At 40.1% G+C, this 27,413-nt stretch overlaps 1 protein-coding gene across 2 annotated transcripts; it reads left to right on the top strand.

Annotated features, from left to right (window-relative positions):
* The first annotated feature begins 317 nt into the window (after positions 1–317).
* On the top strand, positions 318–26,918 carry OTC (ornithine transcarbamylase). Of its 2 annotated transcripts, XM_087967705.1 has the most exons (10): positions 318–463; positions 4,656–4,800; positions 5,331–5,412; positions 13,902–13,989; positions 16,506–16,659; positions 19,222–19,344; positions 22,103–22,156; positions 22,238–22,387; positions 25,012–25,149; positions 26,729–26,918. In XM_087967705.1, exons 1-10 carry the CDS (start codon positions 393–395, stop codon positions 26,786–26,788), a joined length of 1,065 nt encoding a protein of 354 aa, XP_087823831.1. In that variant the 5' UTR covers positions 318–392; the 3' UTR covers positions 26,789–26,918. The 2 variants fall into 2 exon arrangements, with proteins under 2 accessions (XP_087823831.1, XP_087823832.1); XM_087967706.1 differs by lacking the exon at positions 26,729–26,918 and having other exon boundaries at positions 24,995–25,130.
* The last annotated feature ends 495 nt before the right edge of the window (positions 26,919–27,413 follow it).

The following is a 27,413-nucleotide window of genomic DNA, read 5'->3' as shown; positions in this document are numbered from 1 at the left end:
ACCGTAAAATAGGAGAATTGGAAGGGATCCTGGAGGTCTTCCTGCTCAGGCAAAAAACTCTGTACAGAGGGACACCTTTTCTCCAGGAACATGATCTGACCTTTAGCAATATGGAAAAAGTCTGGTATGGAGTATAAGTACTGTTATCACATGCTGATCTTGTCTTCTAATGATGCAACTATGAATTTTGCAACTCAGCTAACTATTAACACATTATCTATAGTATTTGTGTCAAGTTACATACCTTGCTTTTAGATCTAACAAATAGTAAAGATCTAAAGTCTCATGATTGTTTATCATTGTTGCTTCACTGAAAATCAGAGCATTCACTATTTCATCTGGCTCTGGTTAGAACAGTTTCTTCTACAACTAAAAATTATCCTTTAATAAATATGTTTAATTTCAGATTCCTATTTAATACAGCAAATATACATAAAATCAAGCATTCAGTACAATGTATTCGGTAAGTGTTTAAATATCTCACAGGTGAATCTTGAGCCATATAGACTGTTCTTTAATATCTGCTATAAAATTTATGAGATTGATAGCCTATATCTTCATTTTTAGTAGTGTTAATTTATATATCAAACCATAAAACTAAAACAAATCAATTTTATTGAAAAATAGGTATGTTGATGATATATTAGTCTTTGTCCTCTGTTTCTAGAGTATGTAATAATTGTATGTACCAGAAATAATTTGCATTTGTACTTTAAATCAGTGACATATTCTATTATTTACAAATGGTTTGACACTTTTCCTCTCTGATGTAGCTGAGAAATTATATAAATTTCTTTTATAAGTGTGGGGAAGGGAAACAAATCTTTGAAAAAAATAATAAGAGCAACTTATTTATTTGTCATGAATTACTTTAATTGTCTCAATATAATGTGAAAGGAAACATGGTGGCAGCAAATTAAATGTTAACTAAGTCTTAGAATAATGCTAATATGACCAAAAGAATTGAATTATATTGTCAAAAATTGTGTTGCAGTTATTCATTGGTTTTCAATCTCTCTGGATCTCTTGTGAATATGAGAGAGGAAAATAAAAAAGACACTATAGCACCAGCTTGAGTGGTCTCTAGATATATGGACTTCATATCCTATATTTCTTTGACCAAGAAAATCTTTGCATAAAATTCTGACAGCTGAAGTCCCACATTCATAAAGGCTGCAATACTGTTTTGTCTTCATTAACAGTCTTGCCAGTTCTCCACTTTGCATTGCTTCATGTAAATTGTATTTATTTATTTATCTACCTATATGGTAAAAATAAAAATAAAAAGGATGAGGACATCTGCTTTTAAAAGAGAGCTCATCTAGTAAGTATTTTACTTATCTGCTCTGCTGACTGTTAGTTCTAGTCTTGCCTTGGGCACAAAGCCAGCTGGGTGACCTTGGGCCAGTTATTTTCTTTCAGTCTTAGGAAGGAGGCAATAGCAAATAACTTTTGGGGAAAAAAACTTGCCATGAAAACTGCAAGAATCAGACACATTTGGACAGAAGGAAAAAAAAACCTTTATTCTACATGACAGCATGGCTATTAATAGGTGGATCAAATTGCTGAAAGTTATGAATATTACCAGTAGCTATCAACCTTAACTCTCTTTTGCAGAGTCATACCATTACACAGATAGTCCTCAACTTGAAACAATTCATTTAGCAACTGAACAGTTACAGCAGCACTGAAAAAATTACAACTGGTCCTCACACTTACAACTCTTGCAGCATTACAACCTATAGTTATGTGATCAAAATTCTGGCACATGGCAACTGACATGTATTTCTGAGGTTGCAGTGTCCCGAGGTCATGTGGTCATCATTTGTGACATTCCCAGCTGGTTTCTGACAAGTAAAATCAATGTGTAAAGCTCAATTCACTTAACAACTGCCTGATTTATTTAATAACTGCAGTGATTCAATTAACAATTGTGGCAAAAAAGTTGTAAAATTGGGTGTGACTCATTTAATCTTCTTGTCATCAATCAAAATTCTGGTCCCAATTGTTTATTTATTTTATTTCATTGTAATTTGTCAAATAGAAACAAAAACAAAAATTATATAAAAAAATAATGACAGGGATGGTAGGTACATTTTCAGTTCACTTATGCATGCCCCCACTATGAACCTCTCAAATAGGAAGAGAGGTCCACAGTCAATTTGTGACTAAAACTGTGAAAATTTGTAGCTGAAACAATTCCAGACCTTGACAACTCGATTATAAAAATCATATTTTTTACTGTCGAGTTTAGAACGATTCACATTGAGTTTAAAATGATTGATTGCACATATATTATTGTGATTAAAACAAAAAAGTTACCTACAGGTAAAACATTACTATGTACAATTTTGTATACAATACCTAAGTCTGACTGTAAGCAATGCAGTTCCAAATTATCCAAACCAAGGATTTCTAGCTTAGTAGCATAGGGGATTCTATTATGTACAGAAGAGTGCAAAACTTTTCTCGTAAAATACTTCTGAACCCACTCAATTGTACTAATATCAGATAGGGATCAGTAGGGATTCCAAACAGTTGAACAGTACCCTAAAATTGGCCTGATATAAGTTTTATAAGCTCTAGTTAGCAATATAATGTTTCCAGAAAAAAAAACTTTGTAAAATTAAGTTTACAACTCTTAGTGCTTTTTTAGCAATGCTGTTACAATGAACTTTGGAGCATAGATCGTCAGAGATAAATACATCTAGGTGAGTGGTGGTATTCAGCCGGTTCGCAATGGATTGGGCGAACTGGTAGCAAGAATTTGGCATGGATCGCCGAACTGGTAGTAAGTTCTGGCTGGCCACGCCCCCTCACCCGGTTGCCCTCCCGCCCAATGCTCGCTCACCCCGCCCGCCTGCCTGACATTCGCCAAAGGTAAGTATTTCTTTTTTTCCCCTCCCGATAATCAGCTGTAGATAAGATCAGCTGTGCCTGGATTCCCCTTGCCCAGGAAGGCAAAAAATGGAGGGAGGAGCTCAGCCCCCCTCCATTTTTTGCCTTCCTGAGCCCCAGAGAAGCCTTAGGGAAGCAACCCCCCCCCCAGGCTCCTCTGTGGCTAAGAAGCTCCAACACCCATCCAGTCACATGGCCACGCCCACCAAGCCACACCCACAGAAAGGGTAGTAAAAGTTTTTGAATACCACCACTAACCTAATTCCTTAACAAAGTGAGGGTCATTTGCTAGATCAATACCACCTAACTTATACTTGATATTCTGATTCTGTTTACCAATATGTAAGACAGAGCATTTATTAATTGAAATTTGAAGTTGACAAGTGGATGACCATTCAGACATATAGTCGAGATCACTTTGCAAAACAACAAAATTGGTCTCAATTGTGGTTGTAAGTCAAGAACTACCTGTACTAAGTGTGCCCATTATTGGTGCACCATACCATTATCTTAATTCATTATCTAATGTAACAGTGCAAAATATGGAGTCAGCTGATGCCACATACCAGTCATTTTTCCTTCTTGCAGTTTTGCAAAAATATCATTCCCATATATTTTATGGAGTAGTTTCTGAGCCAAATATGAATTCTGCAGAAAGCAAATTTTAAATAACTATTTGGATGTTACTTATGGGAAAATAAAGGTTAGAGTTCTTGATGAATGCATAGTTATGTCAGGAACCTCTGGATATTATTATTTATTTATTCATATCCTCTTATTTTGAAGTGAAGTTTCAAAAGAGATTTATTTTTAGTTCTATTTGTAACCAAAGAATGCAATTTTTTGAAGTCTTGTTTTGACTGAAAAATTCTACATTCCTCTTAAACTGTTTGTCTACTTCTTCCTGTTCTGTTCTGCCATTCCCCTCAACCATGATAATCCAGAAAAGCCTTCCTTTATCTAGCGACCTTCAGATAGTTTGAGCTACAGTTCCCATCAGTGGTGGGATTCAAACTTTTACTACCGGTTCTGTGGGCGTGGCTTGGTGGGCATGGCAGGGGAAGGATACTGTAAAATCTCCAGTCAGAGGTGGTATTTGCTGGTTCTCCGAACTACTCAAAATTTCCGCTCCTGCTTCTCCAGAACTGGTCAGAATCTGCTGAATACCACCTCTGGTTCCCATAATTGTGTTGAATCTAGAGGCAGAATGTGGCTGCTATGTATGTGCTAATGGCACTCTTGTTCCACAAAGAAGATTGATCTATCTATCTATCTATCTATCTATCTATCTATCTATCTATCTACGTGTGTGCGTGTGTGTGTGTGTGTGCATGTGTATTCCACAGAGTAATAAACTGTGAAGAATATATGTTCTTGGTGCCTGTTTGATTGCTGGAGGAGTTTCTCAGTGATTTTGTGGGAATTTCCTCTGTGCACTTTGCCAACTCCTGGAACTCAGATATGAGGAGGGTGCTAGATGAGGTTGGCTCTGAGTGGCCTTTTGTTCTCACAGATCTCAGAAGTCTCCTTTATCTCTTGAGGTGATTCAGGAAATTAAGCAGGTAAAGAGCACTTGGAGCACAAGTAAAAGGAACTGAAGAATGAATGTGATCATGCACATTTACATAATCCTGTTTGGGACTATAGAGAAATGAATAATCAATCACAGGGAACATAAATGATCACTTAATACTGATTAATTGTGAAAAGCAAGTTCTTAATTATAAATATTGTTGTCTCCCCCACCCCTCCAATAGTTCTAGACACAGGCAACCTATTGAAACTTCCACTAAGTTAAAAGGTCAAGACCTCTTAACCCTACAAAACTATACACCAGAAGAAATCAAATATTTGCTTTGGGTAGCATCAGATTTGAAAAACAGAATCAAATACAAAAAAGAGGTAATATGAATACTTTTGCTCTCATTTCTTTATGCCTTTCTTCCCATATGGATTCTTGTATTATTCTGTAACTATAGATATTCATTGTATTTCAGAAATTAGCAAAGTTTTAAAAATACTTTAGCTTGTCTGTCAAAATAACACGCTCATCATAATCTGTATTTAGTGTGTTATGACTAATATATTTAAGCTAAAGTCCTTGGGAATAAATATCACTTATTGAAATTTTATTTGAAAGTAAAATGTGTAACATTTTGTTTCTGCTTTGCATTATATTATGCCCTTAAATGAAGGAGGGTAGTCTCAATCCTCCAGTTAGTTTGGAACCACAACTCCCAGTTTTCTTCAGGCAGGATCAGAAAATCCATTCCTACTGAAAAGGAATAGTTGTATCATTTAAAAAAGAAAAAATCCCATCCTTCATCTTAAAACAATTCAACAGCAAAACATTATAAGCTAATTTGATTCAAAATAATTATTGTACATTTCAGTGTGTGATATATACCACCTTTTTCTTTCTTGTATTTCAGTATTTACCTTTATTACAAGGCAAATCTTTAGCCATGATTTTTGAGAAAAGAAGCACAAGAACTAGATTATCTACAGAAACAGGTAAATATAAACTAAAATATTATGGCTATACATACATTTTCTGTTGTGGCCTGCATAACATTTAACTGCTGACATTACAATATACTGTATTTAGAGTCTTAAGGAAAGACCAATATTGTTTAAAAATATGGATTGTCATTATTTATCTCACAATTAGTTGTTTAGAGTTATGATTTGTTACCATTACAAGTAAAACAGAATTTGTAACAGAAGGGATTCTTTCAAACCACTCAGAATTTAACCAAAGTAATTACAAAATACTTACAGTATATTTAACATAACCATCCTAATGTTTAAGGGACATACAAAGATTATTCAACTATCTAAATCTGCACATAATATTGTGACTGTGATACCAATAATAAAATATAGTATACAGATACCGGTAGTCTTTATCTTATGACCAAAATTGGGACTGGAATTTCCATCGCTAAGCAATGTGGTCATAAAGTGAGAGATCACATCACTGCATTGCTTACCACTGACAATCCCAACATTCCTTGTTGCTGTTGTTGAACAAATTCCATTGTGTGATGACCCAGGGTGGGATACAAAATAAATACAGTCACAAAAAACAGGTGAAGCCCTTTTATTCCTTCATTTTGCTTCCAAGCTCCAAATATCTTGACTGGAGACAACAAACTCCCACACAAGCAGTTACAAGAAGGAGGAAATGCCATTTAAATTATAAAGAATAAAAAAAACACAAACCAGGCAAGATAAGGGCTGGAAGACATCCACAAATATCAGAACACACAATGGGAAGAATGCCAAACTCAGAGAAGAACAATCAACTAGAGATATTTCCACGCTTTGTTTCCAGCACTCGCCCATACACATGTCTGTCCTCTTATCCAGTTGTCACAGCTGCAGTCCATGAAGAGGATCAAGGTCCTCTCCTCCCCAGTAGACCACATCTCTTCCTTATCCTCTCCTCCCTGCATGCCCTAGGATTGAGAGGGGATAGGCTTGGGTCCTCCTCTGACTGCTCAGCCGGCCTCTGCCCTTTCCCCAGCTTCCTCCATAACTTCTGAAGCCACACTTCCACTCCCTTTTGGCTGTTCCTCCTCTCCCTCAGTCTCCACTAGACACTATCCCCCCCCACAGGGCCCCCCTCCCCCAAAACCAGGCAGATGGGGACGTTGAGGAAACCGAGCGTGGAAGTGGTGGACCAAACAAGGAGCATGAACATCAGTGGCATTGACCCAGGTGAAGTCCTCCGGTCCATAACCTTTCCATTCCACCAAATACTGAAATCGGCCCCGCAACTGGAGTGAATCTCCGATGCTGTCCAGTTTGTACCCCAGCTCTCCCTGAGGGGCTACTGGGCCCGGCAGTGGTGGAACTGGTTTATGTGGGCTGTCGGCTGATACTGGGACTAACAGGGAGCGATGAAAGACAGGATAGATATGCATGGTCCATGGCAGGGAGAGGTGAAATGCCACAGGATTGATCACCGCCTCAACCAGAAAAGGTCCCAAACAACAGTAATCAAGCTTTTTTGATGGCTGTGTTGTCAGTAAGTACTGGGTAGAGAGCCAAACCCAATCACCTATTGCTAAAGGCAGAACCTCATGATGATGTTGGTCTGCAAAGCATTTGTAGTCCTCCTTGGCTCTCTCCAGTTGGTCTCGGATCATGTGGTGCACGGCTTTTAACTCTTGCAAGAACATATCCACTGCCGGAACTGGGGAGTCAGACAGGAACAAAGAAAATAGTCATGGATGAAAACCATAGCTGGCAAAGAACGGGGACACACGGGTGGATGCATGTTGAGTATTGTTGTAAGCGAATTCTGCCACTGACAGCACCTCCACCCAATTGTCTTGTTGGGTGTTGCTGAAACAGCAGAGGTACTGCTCCAAAATAGCTTTCACTCTCTCTGTCTCCCCATCAGTTTCAGGGTGATAGGCAGATGACAGACACGCCTGAACCTGTAGTTCCGCAAGTAGGGTCTGCCAGAAGCGTGCCATAAATTGTATCCCCTGATCTGATACCATGTGGTCTGGTAACCCATGCAACTGGAAAACATGGGAGATAAACAATTGAGCTGTTATCTTGGCCGATGAAAGACCCGCACATGGAATAAAGTGGGCCATTTTAGTCAACATATCCACCACCACCAAAATGTTTGTAGCACCCTTCGATGGTGGCAACTCAGTGATGAAGTCCAATGAGACTGCCCCCAAAGGTCTTTCTGGTGTGGGTAATGGCTGCAAGAGATCAGGGGGTACACCAGGAGCATACTTGGCCTGTCGACATATCCCACAGGAAGCCACATATCCCAACATGTCATGCTTAAGTCTTGGCAACCAAAATGTCTTAGAAATGAGGTGCAGCATTTTGAACACCCCAAAGTATCCCACTGCCGGACTATCATGACATTGACGTAGGATAAGGCCATGAAGAGGACCTCCAGGCATGTAAAAGTGCTCACGGAACTGCAACAGGTCCCCAATATATGCCCAAGGAGTCTCTTGTCTCCCATTCTCATCCAATTCTTGACATCGAGCTGTCATAAATGGGTCCTGCTGCTGTGCCTCCTGAATCCTAACTCAAAGGTCCACAGGTTCCTCGGTGGCTGCACACCGCTTCAACGGAATCACCGCCCGGGGAAAATTTTTGTCCTCCCTTTGGGTATACACGGGCTTCCGACATAGTGAGTCAGCAGATTGATTCCACCCACTTGGAACATAGGTCACCCGGAAATCAAATTGGGCAAAAAATGACCATCTCACCTGAAGCTGGTTCAATATCCAAGCTGTATGTAGGTGTTCCAAATTGCGATGATCCATCTGAATCTCGATCTGGTGATGAGCCCACTCCAGGTGGGGCTGCCATGTCTTAAAAGCGACCTTAGCTGCCAATAGCTCCTTGTCCCATATCGTATAGTTGTGCTCCGGAGCCGACAACTTCTGTAAATAATAAGCACAAGAGAACAAGGTACATGTGGGGGCATAAGCCTGGAAGAGCACCGCACCAACAGCCACATCAGAAACATCCGTTTCCACCACAAATGGCTGGAGGATAGACTCAGAAGCAAGACCTTCAGGGCATCGAAAGCTGACTGCTCCTCAGCACCCCAATGGAACTTCTCCCCTTTCTTGAGCAGATTAGAAAGGGGAGCAGTCAAGGCAGCAAAGTGGGGAATAAATGTGCAGTAGTAGTTTGTGAATCCCTACAATCGCTGCACATCCTTGACCTGCTGTGGAGGTTCCCACACCTGTAATGACTTGACTTTTTCCAGGTCCATTTCCACCCCGGCAGGTAAAATATGATGATCCAAGAAGTCAATCATGGTTTGTGCAGCTGACACTTCTCGCGCTTAGCGAACAGGTGGTTATCATGCAAGCATTGCAACACCAGCTGCACATGTTGTCAGTGTTCCTTCAGGGAGGACGAGTAAATAAAAATGTCATCTAGATAAATAACCATGAACTGATCCAATAAATCACGGAAGATGTTGTGCATGAAATACATGAACACAGCTGGAGCATTGGTTAATCCAAAAGGCATCACGGTATACTCAAAATGACCATACCTTGTTCGGAAAGCCATCTTCCATTCGTCACCTGCATGAATGCAAACCAGGTTGTAGGCCCCAGGCAAGTCCCACTTTGTAAAGATTTTAGCTTGACGAAGCTGCTCAATCAGTTCAGGGATGAGGGGAAGCAGGTACCGATTCCATACTGTGATTGCATTCAACTTGTGGTAATCACAGCACAGGCATAACTCACCCAATTTCATTTTAACTAAAAGCACCAGTGCAGCCAATGGGGAGGTAGAAGGCTGGATAAACCCTTTCCGGAGGTTCTTTTCAATAAAGTCCCGCAACGCAGCCAGCTCCAGTTCCGACAGGGAGTATATCTGACCCACCGGCAATTTTGCATTAGGCAACAAGTCAATTGGACAGTCATATGACTGATGCAGAGGCAACTGATCCACTTCCTTCTCTCCAAACACATCAGCAAAGTCCACCAACTCCACAGGTAGATCCAAGTCCATGGGTGTAGCCACACTCCCTGCACAGGAGTGCAAGCAATGAGTGGCACACTTCTTGCCAAGAAACTTCAAAGTTCCAGATGACCAGACGATCTATGGATCATGGGCTTGTAATCACTCCAAACCCAGCACCACTGGAAAATGAGATACTGCGGCAACATAGAACATGGCTTCTTCCACATGCTGTCCAATACGCATGTGCAGGAGTTTAGTTGCAGCAATTACAGGTCCCAAATGAAGGGGCCAACCATCAATCGTTTCCATCAATACTGGCGGGGACACCTGCTGCTGGGGAATTGACCACTGCTCAACAAAATGAGCGTCCATGAAATTGGCTGTGGCCCCTGAGTCCACCAGGGTCTGGATTTCTACCACTTTCTGACCAGGCACAAACACACTAAACAGTCAGCACAAGATGCTTCACCAAGGATGACTGGGGTGGAGATGGTGAGGATGTTGAAGATGTCGAAGATGACAAGGATGGTGAAGATGATGAAGATGGTGAAGATAGCAGGCCTGAGGACATTGGAACCCAACGTACAGACCAGGCAATGCTTGTTTCCCACCACTGCTGATGTCACTGTTTTAGGTGTCTTAGCAGGACACTTGGCTGCAAAATGGCCTCGATTGCCACAATAGAGGCATAAACCATCACGATGATGCCTATCCTTTCCCACTTGGATCAGGCGGGGGCAAGCAGCTCCCAACTGCATGGGCTCATCCAGAGGCACTTCCACCAGGGGCGCCATCTTGCTGGGAATGGATGCAGTCTCCATCCATTGTTGCACCTGTCGTTGCTGAAGCCTAGCATTGATATAAAGACACAGATGCATGAGCTCCTGCAGAGTGCGAGGGCATTCAGTGCACGTCAACTCGTCCAGGAGCTCCAATGACAAAACCTCCTGGAACTGGTCTGTTAGTGCTGCTTCATTCCATTGTAAGTCCTGGGCAACCACCTGAAAGCTATCAATATAATCCATGAGTGAGCCATGTCCCTGCTTCAATTCTCTCAATCACCTGTTTGCTGTTTGGGCCCGAACAGGGTTGTCAAACATGGCCTTGAACTGACGGCAAAACTCAGCATAATTGTCCAACAACTTGTTGGGCTGGGTCAACAGAGGCGTCACCCAATGTGCTGCAGGGCCTGACAACAAACTAATCAAAAACCACACCTTATCCCAATCAGTGGGGAAGTCCTTTGGCCGAAGGCTCATATAAAGCTGGCATTGCCCAAAAAATGCTGGAAATTGGGCCAGTGATCCATCAAATTTATCCGGCACCACTACCGGGCATTTGCGGTGTGGCCAGACAGCTTGCATCTGAGCAACCTGCACAGTCAAAAGAGGCACTTTCTGGCTTAACTGGGCGTTGTCTGCTCTGAGCTGATCCATGGTCACCCCATGAAAAACAGAAGCAAATCGAAGGAGTGGCTGGAAACAAAATGTGATGACCCAGGGTGGGATACAAAATAAACACAGTCACAAAAAACAGGTGAAGCCCTTTTATTCCTTCACTTTGCTTCCAAGCTCCAAATATCCTCGATTGAAGATAAAAAACCTCCCACACAAGCAAAGAAGGAGGAAATGCTGTTTAAATTACAAAGAGTAAAAAACAAGACAAACCAGGCAAGATAAGGGCTGGAAGACATCCACAGATATCAGAACACATACTGGGAAGGACACCAAACTCAGAGAGAAACAATAAACTAGAGATATTTCCATGCTTTGTTTCCAGCACTCGCCCATACGCATGTCTGTCCTCTTATCCAGTTGTCACAGCTGCAGTCCATGAAGAGGATCAAGGTCCTCTCCTCCCCAGAAGACAACATTTCTCCCTTATCCTCTCTTGCCTGCGTGCCCTAGGATGGAGAGGGGATGGGCCTGGGTCCTCCTCTGACTGCCCAGTAGACCTCTGCCCTTCCCCAGCCTCCTCCACAATCTCCGGAGCCACACTTCCACTCCCTTTTGGCTGTTCCTCCTCTCCCTCAGAGTCAGTCTCCACCAGGGGCATGACACATTGTTTGTTAGCTGAGACCCCATCCCAAATCAAGTCATTTGAAATTGGTTACTCCTAGCCCCAAACCTTGGTTGTTCCAAGGTAAGGAACTGGCTTCCCTTCAATTCTCCCCACCTATTCCCCCCCCCCATCTCTGTTTTTTTTGGTCACCCTGCAAAGCTCTGGAGCTGTATAAACATTCTGCAGCTCAGGGGTTTCTTGGAATGCTGTTGAGGTAATTGCCCGTTAGGAGAATGAGCGCATACAGGGAGATGTAGTGAGAGAAGTGAAGAATAACACACACACAGCACACAGATACACTGTACAGTTAATGTAGATTTTTACTTCCAATAAGCGTTTAAGCACAGTCCAAGATAAGCAGTCCAAGTCATTCACAGGTAAATCAGTCAGTGTTCAGTTCAGGGATAATCCAAATATCAAAGTCCAGTATCAAAAACAGTTCAGTAACAGACTTACATCAATGATTAGTAACAGTCATTAGGAGGAACGGCAACTCTCTCCAACAGAAGAAACAGAGACTCACTGAAACTAATCACACATTCCTGAGACTAAACAATCCAGGTTTCTGACTCCATCTTATGGCCATTTGCGGAACCACACCCAATTACAGTTTTAGCATGTTCTTAAAGACATAGTATTAAAATGTCTATCCTAGTTTATATATTTCCAACCCAAATAACTGTTAGATGACTTACATTCCTAACAAATGCCAAGGCTTTGGGGCTGCAAGAAGCCCCTGACCCATAGCACAAAGCCAAAACCACACTTGGAAGCCTCAGTTGCTCCAGCCCTGGTCCAGAAGCACATGTTATGTGAGGCTGCAGCCAAACTGAGAAGCCCCAGCCTAGTCCCAGCCACAACCGCCCTTGCCTCCCTGTGCTCCTCCACCACAGCTGATCTTCACCATCTTCTTGCTCCTACTGCTCATAAGGTGTGCTTGCACTGGCAATTTGTGAAACAGCTGCTGGCCACATGAGACCTTCTTCCCCAGGTCTTACTAAGAAACTGCCATGTGCAACCTGGGGAAGAAAAGCTCATGTAGCTGGCAGGGCAGGAATTCTTAGTAAGCAATGGGAGCAAGAAGACTGGTGAACGTTAACTGGAGCAGCAGGGGCCACAGAGTGCAGGGACCCAAAAGGCCATAGATGGAGGAAGTTGAAGCACCCCTGCAGCCATTAAATAAATGGTCATATGTATTGAAGTGGCAGTTGGGTTTTTGTAGTTCTATGCTAGTTTCTTCCAAAACATTCTTGGAGTTCAGCTACCATCACTACCAAATGGCATGGAAGTCATAAGCACTGTAGTCTAGTTAGACCTGGAGAACATCAATTAAGGGAACTCTGGCAATATATTTCAGAAGAATGTATTTTTGAGGAGAAAAAAATGGTATTTAACAAAAGATTTAGGATGTCTATCTTATCCTGTATCCCTAGAAAAAGAACAAGTTTTTTTTATTTTACAAAATAGAATTAATAGATACCAAGAATCACGAAGTCTGTTTGAAGCATTGATTTACATAGAATGTCTTCTTATTCTCTGCACCCTTATTATTGGAAGTATTTTAGGAATTATAATAAACACATGGCTATCACATGTTGAGCACTACTACTACTAATAAATTTATCTCTTACTCCTTTCACTGCTTTGTAGGACATATGGCAATGGCTGTGCTGCCATCTTATGGTGGGATTAAAGCAAATCTTGACACCTTCTTAAAGAACACACACTTCAGTATACTATTGTCAAGGGAACAGAAAGAGGAAAATGAATAGAGTCAGGATCATGACATAAGATTAGGATCAGTGATGGGATTCAATTTTTTTTTACTACCAGTTCTGTGGGCGTGGCTTGGTGGGCGTGGCAGGGGAAGGATACTGTAAACATTCCAGTCAGAGTGATATTTGCCAGTTCTCCAAACTACTCAAAATTTCCACTACCAGTTCTCCAGAACTGGTCAGAACCTGCTGAACACCACCTCTGATTAGGAAAGTCCACATTCTAATCAGAATTGAGCAATCTTTAGGGAACTGATTATATTGTTCCACAATTTCCATCTCCCATTTGTATGTAACATGCAAATATGTATTTTCACTGCAGAAGTGCATTCTATTGAAGGTGGTGCTATGTACATTCCGATATGAATTCTAAATTACACTTTTTTCTTTAAATCTGGATTGCTGCACAATGCTAGAGTTTGTGCATACTTATACTTTTATAGATTGCTTCTTTTAAAAAGCAAAGTTTTGTTGCTACTGAAATTCCACATGGGAATTGGATTTTGTTTCCATAGATTTGTTTAAATTTTTTGGAGAAGCTCTGCAGTCTTTGGACAGTAATTGTGCTTGTTACTACATCTTTCAAGCAGAACAGACTCATTGTATAGAAGAATTTCTGTAGTGTAGACATTGCTGGACTATCTAAGTGCATAGCAAATGCTATTATTTGTCTGTTTGATCATTTATTTATTTTAGGATTTGAACTTCTTGGAGGACATCCGTGTTTCCTTACATTACAAGATATACATCTGGGTATCAATGAAAGCATCTCTGACACAGCACGGTTTGTAGAATATTCAGTCATTCTTTATTTTCTTTGCATTTTTAGGTAATGTAAATATTTAAATTCAATGAGTTTTATTCAAAGATCAGATGTTTTTTCACCCAAAAAAATTGAAGGAAAAAACCCTGATGCTTCAAGAGCATTTGACTGGCTTGAATCTACCGTGTTTCTCATATAATAAGGCCAGGTCTTTTTTTTTTTTTTTTCGAGCCCCGAAAAAATGGCTAGGATGTCTTTTCGGGGGTGAATTAATTTCTCCCCCCCCCATGCACCCTCGGCTAGGACACTCCCAATGGCCAATCATGATGGAGCATAGTGGGCTCCCTACCCCCGCCAAGCGCCTTTGCTGCAAACCTGGGTCAGCAGGTGGGCGGCGGGGATGTCCGCTGGCAGCATTTCAGCTGCTTCTCAGGCCTCTGTAGCTTCCATGGTTCCCACTGGTGCTGCCGCCTCTCTCGCCAGTGCTGTCTCCAACAACAACATCTGAGTCGCTCCCGCTTTTCCCTCGTCCCCGTAACAACAGGGGAAAAAAAGATTTCAAGGTACCTGGGAGCACTGTGCACTGCATTTTGGTTTAATCCTGAGTGGCTGGGTGGGCGTGAGAAGAGCCGAGCAAGCATCTCTGCTGCTGCTACCCTTGGTGCTCCAGCCTCAGGCTCTGCAAGTTTCCAAAAGTCCCAGTGCGCAGCCCGCTCCTGCATTCCAAGTGTGCCCAGGCTGAGCTGCAGCTGTCCCTCTCTCGCCAGCACCATCTCCAACAACAGCAGCAGCAGCGCCGGGAACCATGGAAGCGTTTCAGCCACTTCTCAGGTGGGGGAGCCACCTCAATAATTTCCACAGTTCCTGGCGCTGCTGCCGCTGTTGTTGGAGACGGCGCTGGTGAGAGAGGGACAGCTGCAGCTCGGCCTGGGCGCACTTGGAATGCAGGAACGGGCTGCGCACCGGGACTTTTGGAAACTTGCAGAGCCTGAGGCTGGAACACCAAGGGTAGCAGCAGCAGAGATTTTTTCCTGTTGTTACAGGGATGGGGGAAAAGCGGGAGCGACTCAGATGCTGTTGTTGGAGACGGCACTGGCGAGAGAGACGCGAGCACTGGTGGGAGCCATGGAAGCTACAGAGGCCTGAGAAGCGGCTGAAATGCTGCCAGTGGACATCCACGCCGACGCCGCCCACCTGCTGACCCGAGTCTGCAGCAAAGGCGCTTGGTGGGGGTAGGGAGCCCTCCACACTCTGCCATGATCGGCTGTTAGGAGTGGCTGATGGCGAGGCGTAGCTGCCCGCGGGGCACTCCTAATGGCAAGTTCTCCCCACCTTCCCCCCCAATTTCACATGTTTTAAACTAGGCCTAAATTTGGGGGGAGGGGCTGAATTTCATTTTATGCCTAGAAAACATGCTGCGTCTTCCTATGGGGGGGGTGTATTGTTGGAGAAACATGGTAACAATATTAAAACTGTACATTTGACACTTTATAAGTAAGAAATGGCATTCTTCCTAAAATATGGACAAGGTGGAAGGTAGGATAGAGGTTGCTGTATTGCCAATATTGTTCATAATGCTGTATAAAAAGTCTTAACAGCCAAAAAAAAAAACAAAAAAAACCCCAAGGAATAAATTTACCTGTGTGGATATTGCACCTTTTTGTAGAATTCTGTGTCTGAAAAATAATGTCTACTTATTTTGAAGCAGGTGGAGATTATTGTGTGATACAAAGTCACAACTTTTACTCAAAAACACATGATATTGAATGATGAAGGTTGTCGATAAGAAAAGCTCTTTTAATGAAGATTTTAAGTTTTTGTATTTATTTTGATAAGATCGGAACTAAAAAATCCAGTAACAATGTAGTTTAGTATCAAAAACAAAACTTCTCCAGGACAGTCTCCAGGAAAATTTTTAAATAGCATCACAATGTAATATTAATAAAACCACAACTTATGTAGACAATCTTCTGCATTTATCAAAAATATCACTGTCCTAACATGTTCTTCACAGACCAAATCCATCAAGTTATGTAACCTACAATTAAATATTATTTAGATCCTTCATGTTCCTAAATTGTGTGTGTGTTTATGTGTGTAGGTACATATATAATTGGAGTTTAAGGATCTAAAGACTTTTTTTGCATATTTTAAAATTATATATATTTTAGTTTCAATAGTTAAGTTCATACACCCCTCTCTAAATAATGTTATTGCTTATTTTGAATAAATATGATATAGAAATTCAGCAGTTACAATATATTTTATGGTTGAAGTCAACCAATTTAACTTTATTCAATAATGACAAAATAATAAGTTAATATTATGTGTGAACTGAGCCATTTGCCTGCTTTTCCATATTACATTGATATTGTATATCTGCATGCATCCCCTGCAACATAACTAGCACATAGACATGTAGTGCTACATATTTTAAAGTGTATAAAATGATTAAAATTATTCAGGTAGGAGAAAAATTGGGAAAGATAATTATTGCATTGATACGTTGCAAAAGCTTTATATTTTGTTTTCTATAGGGTACTGTCAACCATGACAGATGCAATCCTGGCCAGAGTATATAAACATTGTGACCTAATCACACTGGCAGAAGAAGCCATAATTCCAGTGATAAATGGGTTGTCTGATTTTGATCATCCTATTCAGATTTTAGCTGATTATCTTACACTTCAGGTAATAGCTTTCTATTCTTTGATTTAAAGTATAGCTTTAGCAATTTGTACTAAAAAGTTCAGAATATTTGAGTTTAAGAAATATATATATATATATGGATCTTTGGTTATTCGGGTTTTTCCCCGCGTAAGATTGGAAGTATCTAGGCAACGTTTCGATGAAGTCTCATTCATCATCTTCAGGCTTGTGTCTTCAGCTCTGTGCTTCTCAGAGTGATGTGAGCTTGTAGCTGCTTCTTCCTTTTAACTGCTCGTGGGGGTGTGACTTGATTGGGTGGGGGCTTGGCTGTGTTCTGATTGGGTGGGGGTGTGTTCTCATTGGTTGGGGGTTTGGCTGTGTTCTGATTGGTTGAGGGGTTGGCCATGTTCTGATTGGCTGGAGGTGTGTTCTGTTCAGGTGGGGGCTTGGTTGTACTCAGGTTAGTCTTAGTTGCTGGGGGATTTGAGCTGGTGAGCTGTGATCTTTCTGTTTGGCTTCAAGTTTGTGGTCGTGCCGCTTCTTCATGGTGGGGGTCAGTTCGCTTCATGTATGGCTCGGAGGGGTTTGAAGTGGGTAGTGATGCAGCTGCAGTGCGGCTTCTGGTCCGTGGTCGTGTCTCATCTTCTGTGTGGGTGTGAGTCTGCTTTTTACGTGGAAGTGTGGTGGTGGCATCTTGTGTGGCCCTCGTGGGTGTGGGTCTTCTCAGAGTAAGTACTCTGACAAGCACAGAGCCGAAGACACAAGCCTGAAGATGATGAATGAGACTTCATCAAAACGTTGCCTAGATACTTCCAATCTTACGCGGGAGAAAACCCGAATAACCAAAGATATATATATATGTTTTCTGAGGTTCTTGCGGGTATTTGTATGTGGATCTTTGGTTATTCGGGTTTTCTCCCGCGTAAGATTGTTATAGTTGTGCTTTTAAAGTTGTAGCAACGTTTCGGCAGAATCTCATCTGCCATCATCAGGCTTCTATATATATATATAGAATATATATATTCTAAGATATATATATATATATATATATATAGAATATATATATTCTAAGATATATATATATATATATATATATATATATATATATATATATATATATATATATATATATATATATATCTTAGAGAGTTAAGATTTGAACTGAAGTTAAGAAATCAATAGAAGAAAATATTTGTAGCTCAGGATTGAACTGTGGGGGTCCTTAGTGCTCTCTGAACTGAGTTGTTTTGTTACAGACATTTCATTATGAACTAGGTAATATCATCAGTGCACAAGGACCTCATAGTTAAGAAATCACTGATTCAATTCATATTTCAGATTCAATGTCCTAGCAATCTGCTGTTAATACATTACTTCCATGTATTGTATATGGGCAATAATACTGACATATTTTACAGAGTGGTCATAGAAATATTAATATCATATTTAGAGAAATGTATTGTATATGGTAATACACACACACACACACACCAACTGATATTTTCTTCCAGACATCGATTCCAGTCATAGTAAATATTAGTACCATATCTGAGTATTATGCAATAGACATCAATTTGGTTCTTGGCTAGAATAGCAAGACAATGTGAAATAAGTTTATATTCAGGTTTCTGTAAGACAACCTCAAGGCAGAAAACCTTCATTATCTGATGAAGAATTCTGCTCTCTAAGGTAACCAAATAGGTAGCACCCTGGAGAACTCCAAAGTATACTGTAATTTCCATCAAGAAACCCTTGCCTGAATTTAAGGAGGGCCATAGTTTTGATGATTAGCAGTGCCTCCAGCTGTCAAATTCTTGAACACAAACCAAGGAAGCAAGAAGCACACAGATTCCAGTAAGGTATCTTTAATATTACTCTGGGATACAGGCTCCGCCAGTACTCATTATTTCTCCGGTTTCTTCCTCCATCTTCCCTGAGTCTTTTCCGCTGCCTGGGTAGACCAGGTAAGCTGCCAGAGCTCAGGACCCCAGACAGCAACTCCAGTTTGGAGCCTTAGACTTTTGAGAGCCGGTTAATGTCAATGTTTCAAATAATACATCCCCTTCAATAAGAGCTCTGAAGCAGGCATATTCCTCAAAGAACATTTTATTGGGACATATCAAATTGACACAGACTTGGTGGAAAACTGGTTTTAAGTTCCCACTGGTATTACACCCAATTAAAAGTAAAACTTTGTCATTTCCCCCTAGAATCTCCAGTCACATGGTCCAATCAGCAATCAGTTGATAGGTGACTTCAGTCTCCATCTTTTGAACACCTGCACAAACATCCTTGATTCCCAGGGGAAATAATTTTATTTAGGCTACAACACCTCAGTTATCTCTACACCTCCCTCCCTGGCCCCTTAGCTCCAGGTTGTGTCAATTCTGAAGCAATGTGAAGATAAATCCCCTTAGAGGAAAACTAAAAGGAGAAAATGGCCAGTTAGGGTCGACAGTACTATTGCTAGCTTCAGGGTCGACAGTACTATTGCTATATTATGTATATTAACTTTTTTCTTCTTGCTCCTTATCTCAAAATATTCCAATTTCTATATTCTTTCTCTCTTTCCTTATCCCCCTTTTTATTAATGGGGGGGGGTAGGAACATTATAGGTCTTTGAATGGATTGACCCTCAGTTGGATAGGTGATGGAAACAATGTTCTAAACTCTATTCTATTGAGTGCTGCTAAATTTGGGATGAATCTTCATGTTGCTACTCCAAAGGTAAGTGAATTTTACTGTTATAAACAGAAGTCAGTTTGTGATGCTTCAATGTTTAAAAGATTTTAAACATAGAATGAGATGTTCAGAAGAGGTAACTCATTTTTTTGCCTACTATGTCTAGTCATGGAGTTTAACTATGAGGAACTGATGAACCAGAAATAATTTAAAAGATAGCATATTATAACTTGTCCACATTTTGCAAATATGACTTGAAAATACTTGCTACCAAATATTTCACCTTATTCCCTTTGAACAGCACAAGGAGGGCATAGTGTGCAAGTGAGCACAGGGAGGTCAGGAAAGAAGGGCATGGGATGCATGCAAGCATGTGTGCAAATGCAGGGAGGCCCAAGAAAGCATGCTGAGATGCAGGAATGCGGTGGGGGGGGAGAGAACTTACCAGACCGACTTGCAACTTTCCCTGCTCATTTCCTTATTAACTTGGTTTGTGGAAACTGGCAACAAAGCCTGCAAGTAGTGGTCATGTGACTGTGGAACATTGCTGCAATCATTGTAAACATGAGGTGGCTGCCAAGCATCTGAACTGTAATCATATGACTGGGGTGCTCCAATGGCTGGGATTTTGAGGACCAGTACTAAATACCACTTATCCAGTGTCTTTGCAATTTCTAATGGACAGGGGGTCCTGCTGAATGATAAGTCAGTAAGCAAAGACTACCATATAGATGTCTAGAAATGATTCTATACAGCAAAAAGTTCAACCATTTGATTAAAAAATAGAATGATTTCTTAAGCTCTATCCATATTTCAGTTCAAACCATAACCAAAACAGCCCCATCTTTATCATTGTACTTGAAAAGAAAGATTATTGGCATTATATAATAGTAACAACTTACCAAGTGAACATGACAGTCCTTGAAGGAGGGTGGAAAGTATTATACACTGCTCAAAAAATAAAGGGAACACAAAAATAAGACATCCTAGATCTGAATGAACGAAATATTCTTATTAAATACTTTGTTCATTACATAGTTGAATGTGCTGGCAACACAATCACACAAAAATTATCAATGGAAATCAAATTTAGCAACCCATGGAGGTCTGGATTTGGAGTTACACTCAAAATTAAAGTGGAAAAAAACACTACAGGCTGATCCAACTTTGATGTAATGTCCTTAAAACAAGTCAAAATGAGGCTCTGTAGTGTGTGTGGCCTCCACATGCCTGTATGACCTCCCTATAATGCCTGGGCATGCTCCTGATAAGGTGGCAGATGGTCTTCTGAGGGTTCTCCTCCTACACCTGGACTAAAGCATCCCCCAACTCCTGGACAGCTGTGGTGCAACGTGGTGTTGGTGGATGGAGCGAGACATGATGTCCCAGATGTGCTCAATTGGATTCAGGTCTGGGGAATGGGCGGGCCAGTCCATAACATAAATGCCTTCGTCTTGCAGGAACTGCTGACACACTCCAGCCACATGAGGTCTAGCATTGTCTTGCATTAGGAGGAACCCAGGGCCAACCGCACCAGCATATGGTCTCACAAGGGGTCTGAGGATCTCATCTCGGTACCTAATGACAGTCAGGCTACCTCTGGCGAGCACGTGGAGGGCTGTGCGGGCCCCTAAAGAAATGCCACCCCACACCATTACTGACCCACTGCCAAACCAGTCATGCTGGAGGATGTTTCAGGCAGCAGAACGTTTTCCACAGTGTCTCCAGACCCTGTCACATCTGTCACATGTGCTCAGTGTGAACCTGCTTTCATCTGTGAAGAGCACAGGGCACCAGTGGCGAATTTGCTGATCTTGGTGTTCTCTGGCAAATGCCAAACTTCCTGCACGGTGTTGGGCTGTAAGCACAACCCCCACCTGTGGACGTCGGGCCCTCAAACCACCCTCATGGAGTCTGTTTCTGACCGTTTGAGCAGCCACATGCACATTTGTGGCCCGCTGGAGGTCATTTTGCAGGGCTCTGGCAGTGCTCCTCCTCCTTGCACAAAGGTGGAGGTAGCGGTCCTGATGCTGGGTTGTTGTCCTCCTACGGCCTCCTCCACATCTCCTGATGTACTGGCCTGTCTCCTGGTAGTGCCTCCATGCTCTGGACACTACACTGACAGACACAGCAAACCTTCTTGCCACAGCTCGCATTGATGTGCTACCCTGGATGAGCTGCGCTACCCTGGATGAGCTGCCACTTGTGTGGGTTGTAGACTCCGTCTCATGCTACCACTAGAGTGAAAGCACCACCAGCATTCAAAAGTGACCAAACCATCAGCCAGAAAGCACAGGAACTGAGAAGTGGTCTGTGGTCATCACCTGCAGAACCACTCCTTTATTGGGGATGTCTTGCTAACTGCCTATACTTTCCATCTGTTGTCTATTCCATTTGCACAACAGCATGTGAAATTGATTGTCAATCACTGGACAGTTTGATTTCACAGAAGTGTGATTGACTTGGAGTTACATTATGTTGTTTAAGTGTTCCCTTTATTTTTTTGAGCAGTGTATTTTAAGACATGCCACTTATTGTATATGTAGAAAGCCCAAGTTAAATGTGTTCAGTACCTATCAATCATCTAGGCAACTATAATGAAAACTAGAGAATCATTTTATTTCCTGATAGACACTTATCAGGGAACAAACTTTTATTTGGTATAAGTTAAATTGTGACATAACATACATTTCAGCATTTCCTTTTACCCTGTTAGGTAGAGAGATTAGCTCATTTTCAGAATGTTAAATCAAGTTTTATCAATATTAGAATATATTGTAATATGTTTCTTCTCATTTGATAGGGTTTTGAGCCAGATCCCACAGTAATCAAAATAGCTGAAGAATATTCTATAAAGGTATGAGCACTACATTTTAAAATGTGACTTCTAGTCTACAGCAAGTTAACTTAGCATATCTCTTTTCCTTTATCTGATCAGTATGGCACCAAATTGCTTCTGACAACTAACCCACTGGAAGCTGCTAAGGGGGCCAGTGTTTTGATTACAGACACATGGATAAGTATGGGGCAAGAAGAAGAGAAACAAAGGAGACTAAAGGCTTTCCAAGGTTATCAAATAACAATGCAGGTAAATATGTTTTTCTTTCATTCTGTGGTTTATTGATTCTTAAAAATTAGCTTCAAAAATACCACTAATGATTTGCTAACTTATTTGGGAAAAATTAAAGGAGATATCTATTTTGATTAAAACTTTCAGTTATATTGAAGAAATTGCGCAATGCCACAAGAATGACCAGTTCCTATTAAGGGGAAGAAGAGACTAAAAATTAATCTAATCTAGTTTGAAGATGCCCCCTGGGAAGTTTTGCTGTCCAATTTGAATCCAATCTTATTTTTGACAGTATGGAATAATTAATTATTAGGCCATGTGTTGTGGGCAGTAAATTATATATTTATTGCACTTATAATGTTTAGATTCATATGAGTTAGAATATATACAGATTAGAAACTAAGTTCTACAAAGACAGAACCTTTTTTTTAAAAACATAAAATTTCTTTATATACTTGATATCCTGTATCTATATCATATGGATATGGCAAAAAGTAAGAGATATCTGTTCTTCACAATGTGGTGTAATTTTCCATCTCCCTTAGTAGAGCACAATAAATCATGGATTATTAAATACATGGAATGCATGTGGATGGAGGAATAGATTCCACTGTAAAAGGGTGGGGGGCAGGGGCTGTGGGAAATCTACAGTACATTAGTTCTAAACGCATGAAGATCCTAACATAAAATATTAGCAATTTTCTAATCTAAAAACTAAATTAGTGTTATGTGAAATATAAGCAAAATGTATATTTTATATATAAAACTAAAGCTCATTTTACTTCTATCAACTCTCATGTTAATGAGATTTTTAATGAGTACAAACATGCTCTGTTTATTAGACATTATTTGTAGATTTTGGATTGCTTGTACCAAGCTGTGTGATATTTTCTTATTAACAGCTGTGCAGTCAGTGTTTATTTTATTTTCTCTAAATTTTGCTGCCTATTTGTAAAATCTTCTGATTAAACCTTACTGCAATTAAAAAAAAAACAGGTAATAGGTTTCTATACATTAAAATTAGATCTGGGACCTCCAATTTTAATTTTAGACGCAGTTGCATTTACCTGTTTGAGATGGGTGAGCAATCTGATAGTAGTCTTAGATCCTCAGCTCATGCTCAAAAGCAGTGCCAGCTTCGGCCAAGAATATCTTTGCACATTTGGGGAGCTAGTTGCACCCATTCCTGGATAAGTAACCCCTTGCTTTAATCATCTCATGATTGGACTCTTGGTAGGTGCTTTACATGGGAGTACCCTTAAAGACCAATTAGAATCTACATCTTGTCCAGAATGCAACAATGTGGGTAGTGATGGGCATGTCTTGGTTTACACATATAACACTACTGCATGAGCTACACTGGTTGCGTGTAAGTTTCCAGGCCCAATTTCAGGTGTTAGTTATCATATTGAAAGCATTTCATGGCACAGGGCCTGACTATTTCAGGACCACCTATCTTCCATGGTTTCTGACCATCCAATATGGAACATGACATAATAATATGTGTTTTAATACAGCTGAACCATTTTTATTGCTACCATTTAATAGCTGCCAGGTTATAACAATGATATTCCAGGTGGGTATGCATCTCTCTCTCTCTCTCTCTCTCTCTCTCTCTCTCTCTCTCCATTAATCCTTTTTATAGTGTTTATTCATGTACTGTATCACATGCCCACAGACATACACACAGATTCTTAAAGCATTTTTATATGTTCTTTTGGCTTTGTAAAAGTTGATTGTGAAATAGAAGAGGATATTTGTGTTTTGTCTGCAAAGTTTACTATCAACCACTGTTTCACATGCAATTCAATTGCACAGAATAAGGAATTTACGATAACTGAAAAACAAAAATACCAGATAATTTATATTTAATTTAAAGCTTACAGTATAGTGTTATGCAGCACTTCAAATATGCACAGGCAAAAAAGTAGTTTATAATGCTTAAAGGAAAGAATGCAATACTTTTTTTATAATTCCTTAAACCAGTGGTGGGATTCAAATAATTTAACAACCAGTTCTCTGCCCTAATGATTTCTTCCAACAACCAGTTCACCAAACTGCTCAGAAAGTTAACAACCGATTCTCCCAAACTGGTGAGAACTGGCTGAATCCCACCACTGCCTTAAACCAAACCCACCTTTTTATAGGTTAGTTCTGTAGCTAGAAAGAGCAACTGTACAATCCTGGGGAAAGATGCAGCTTTCAGGTACTAACACAATGAAACAAGTTTTTACCTTTAAATTTGAAGCATTGTGCAGCCTTATTTACATGATCACAATCATGCTATAGTTATCAATAATTTCCAGTTTTAATAAATATGGTAAGTCATACATCTTTCCAACTGTCAACTTTTAAGAGATATCATGATATAAAAGTTGCATTATTGGTGATATATATACACACATAGATACACACACACACACACACACACACACCACAATATATAATATGCTGCCCATGCCATTGATGGGAGAGAGAGAGAGATTATAAATTACAGACAACACTGTCCAGAGTTGCTTTCTTAGTGAGATGCACAGTTTCTACATTTAATATATAAATAAAAAAACAAAGTTGTTTTTCCTTTTATTGCAACATTACTTACTAATAAGATTCAAATATATGTAGTTCTTCTGAATATTTAGACTGCGCAAGAGGCTGCTTCTGATTGGACTTTCTTACACTGCTTACCCAGAAAGCCAGAAGAAGTTAACGATGAAGTATTTTATTCTCCAAAGTCACTGGTTTTTCAAGAAGCTGAAAACAGGAAATGGACTATTATGGTATGGATATTGTAATCACTTAGATGTGAGCAATTCTGTTCTTTAGGTGATGGAGCTTTATAGGCAATCCTTGACTTACAACAGTTCATTTAGTGATTGTTTGAAGTTACAACAGCCACTGGAAAAAAGTGACTTATGATCATTTTTCACACTTACAACCATGGCAGCATTGCCATGGTCATGTGATCAAAATTAGATGCTTGGCAACTGACTCATTTATGACAGTTGCTGTGTCCTGGATCATATAATCACCTTTTGCAACTTTCTGACAAGCAGAAAGATTTACTTAACAACCATTTACTAACTTAACAATTGCAGAAATTCACTTAATAACTGTGGCAAGAAAAGTTGTGAAATGGGGTAAAATTCACTTAACAAATGCCTCATTTAGTAAAAGAAATTTTGGGATCAATTGTGGTAAGTCAAGTACCACCTGCACTCTATTTTTCTTTTTGATACTTGGAATCATACCAACTATCCAATTTATATATTAAATTGAGGCCTGCAGTAGTAATAATTATTTTAGCCTTGACTAAATCATCTTCAGGTGTTTATGCTTAATAGCAAAAAGGACACAAATGGGCTTTTCCAGCACTTGTTTGACGAATATGGATAGGAGGGAGAGGCAGGACTGAGTATTAAAAATAAGAACAAGACAAGGCAAGGAAGTTTTGATGGATGTAGTCTCATTATTATGTATTAGACACACTTGTTGATCAATGGATAATTGGCTAAGTTTGAACAAATTACCTCTTACAAATTCATGATTGTCAACATGGAGGGAAGAACTGTGTTTAGGGTTATTTAGAAGGCAGCAGCACCCCTAAGTTAAGGCCAAGTTGGTAGCATCAATAACATGAGCTGACAATATTTTTTAAAAAAAATCTCTTAAAAATCTCCTCATCACTGACTCTTCCATTATGAGGTCCACGTCCCTTCTCCCTTTGTTATGTGACCCAGAGTTGTTATGGGGTTAATTGCAGCTTTCTCTACACAGTATTGCTTTTTTCCAGATTCTTGTTCCCTGCTGTCAAATATATTTTTTAAGATAAGCAAATCTATCACCACAAAAGCAGGTGATGTTCATTAACTAACTCATTCTACAGAGTTAGACAAATTCCTTGCTGATAAGGCTATCATTGGCTACAATGATATTGTATGCTACCTGCAAGATTACAAATGGCAGACCTTTGAACTCCATTTGCCAGCAAGCTGTATTAGGAAAAGCTTTTATTTTTTTGTCTTATCTGTAACATTCTCATGGATATCTAGTTAGCCTTTTGGGAAAATGTGATACTGGACTAGATGCAACTTGGTTTTGTTCAGCAATGTTTTTATGCATTGACTTACTAATATTGATATAAAGGGACACTGCATATATGTTCTACTTTATTATCAATTTACTTATACTTCCAATGCTGTCTGCAAACATTGAGTTGGATTTTGGTACCAATGAAAATTATGGGCTGAATTAGTCATGGCCCATTCCAATTGATTTGGTTATTAATTTAACAAACTAAACCCACACTATATATGTAATAGTTTTTCCTAGTGTAATTGTATTAATTCTCTCTTCTAGGCTGTCATGGTTTCCCTGCTGACAGATTATTCACCACAGCTTCAAATGCCTACATTTTGATTTTGAGGTTTCTTTCACAGAAAATATTATTTACAGCAAATGATTTGCTTTATAAAGGAACTTTTTCTTTGAAAAGCAAGATCAAATCAGTGATAATTATTTAACAATATATAAACATGTTATATTTTCACAGTGGGTCTTTTCTTTTATTTAAAAAATGCAGCTGCACTTTTTTCTATTGCCTACCTCTTTTGTGGTCTGCATTTTGATTAGATTCCCATATATTTAGTATTTTAGCAAATGGATAATTTCAAAATCACATTGTCTGGTATAATTCATTTGATTATATATATATATATGAACTGAATAACTTCACATCCCAAATTAAAATGACCCCTAAGCTGCTTTCATGCAAATGACTAGCTGTCTGCAAGGAGTATAAATCCTTTCATTCCCCACTATCCTGTCAGAGCTGAAGAAGCTTCTTGCATGTGAAGTGAAACATCTTCAAAGAAAAAACCAAGAAGTCCAATTGCTTCCTGAAAAATCACCTTTAGGACAACCATGAGCTGGATGATTGAGAATCTCTACAGACTTTTGAGCTATACAATTTGGGATGAACACTCTTTGAATGGTGTGGGAGTAGGAATGGATTTCCAGAAGAAAAAATTGCAGACTATAGAAA

The sequence above is a fragment of the Notechis scutatus genome, chromosome 5 (assembly GCF_049901735.1).
Source record: "Notechis scutatus isolate UNSWTSFEM ecotype Mainland chromosome 5, rNotScu1.2, whole genome shotgun sequence".
NCBI lineage: Eukaryota > Metazoa > Chordata > Lepidosauria > Squamata > Elapidae > Notechis > Notechis scutatus.
The sequence above is the reverse complement of the archived record's forward strand: the minus strand, read 5'-3'. Positions and strand labels throughout refer to the sequence as shown.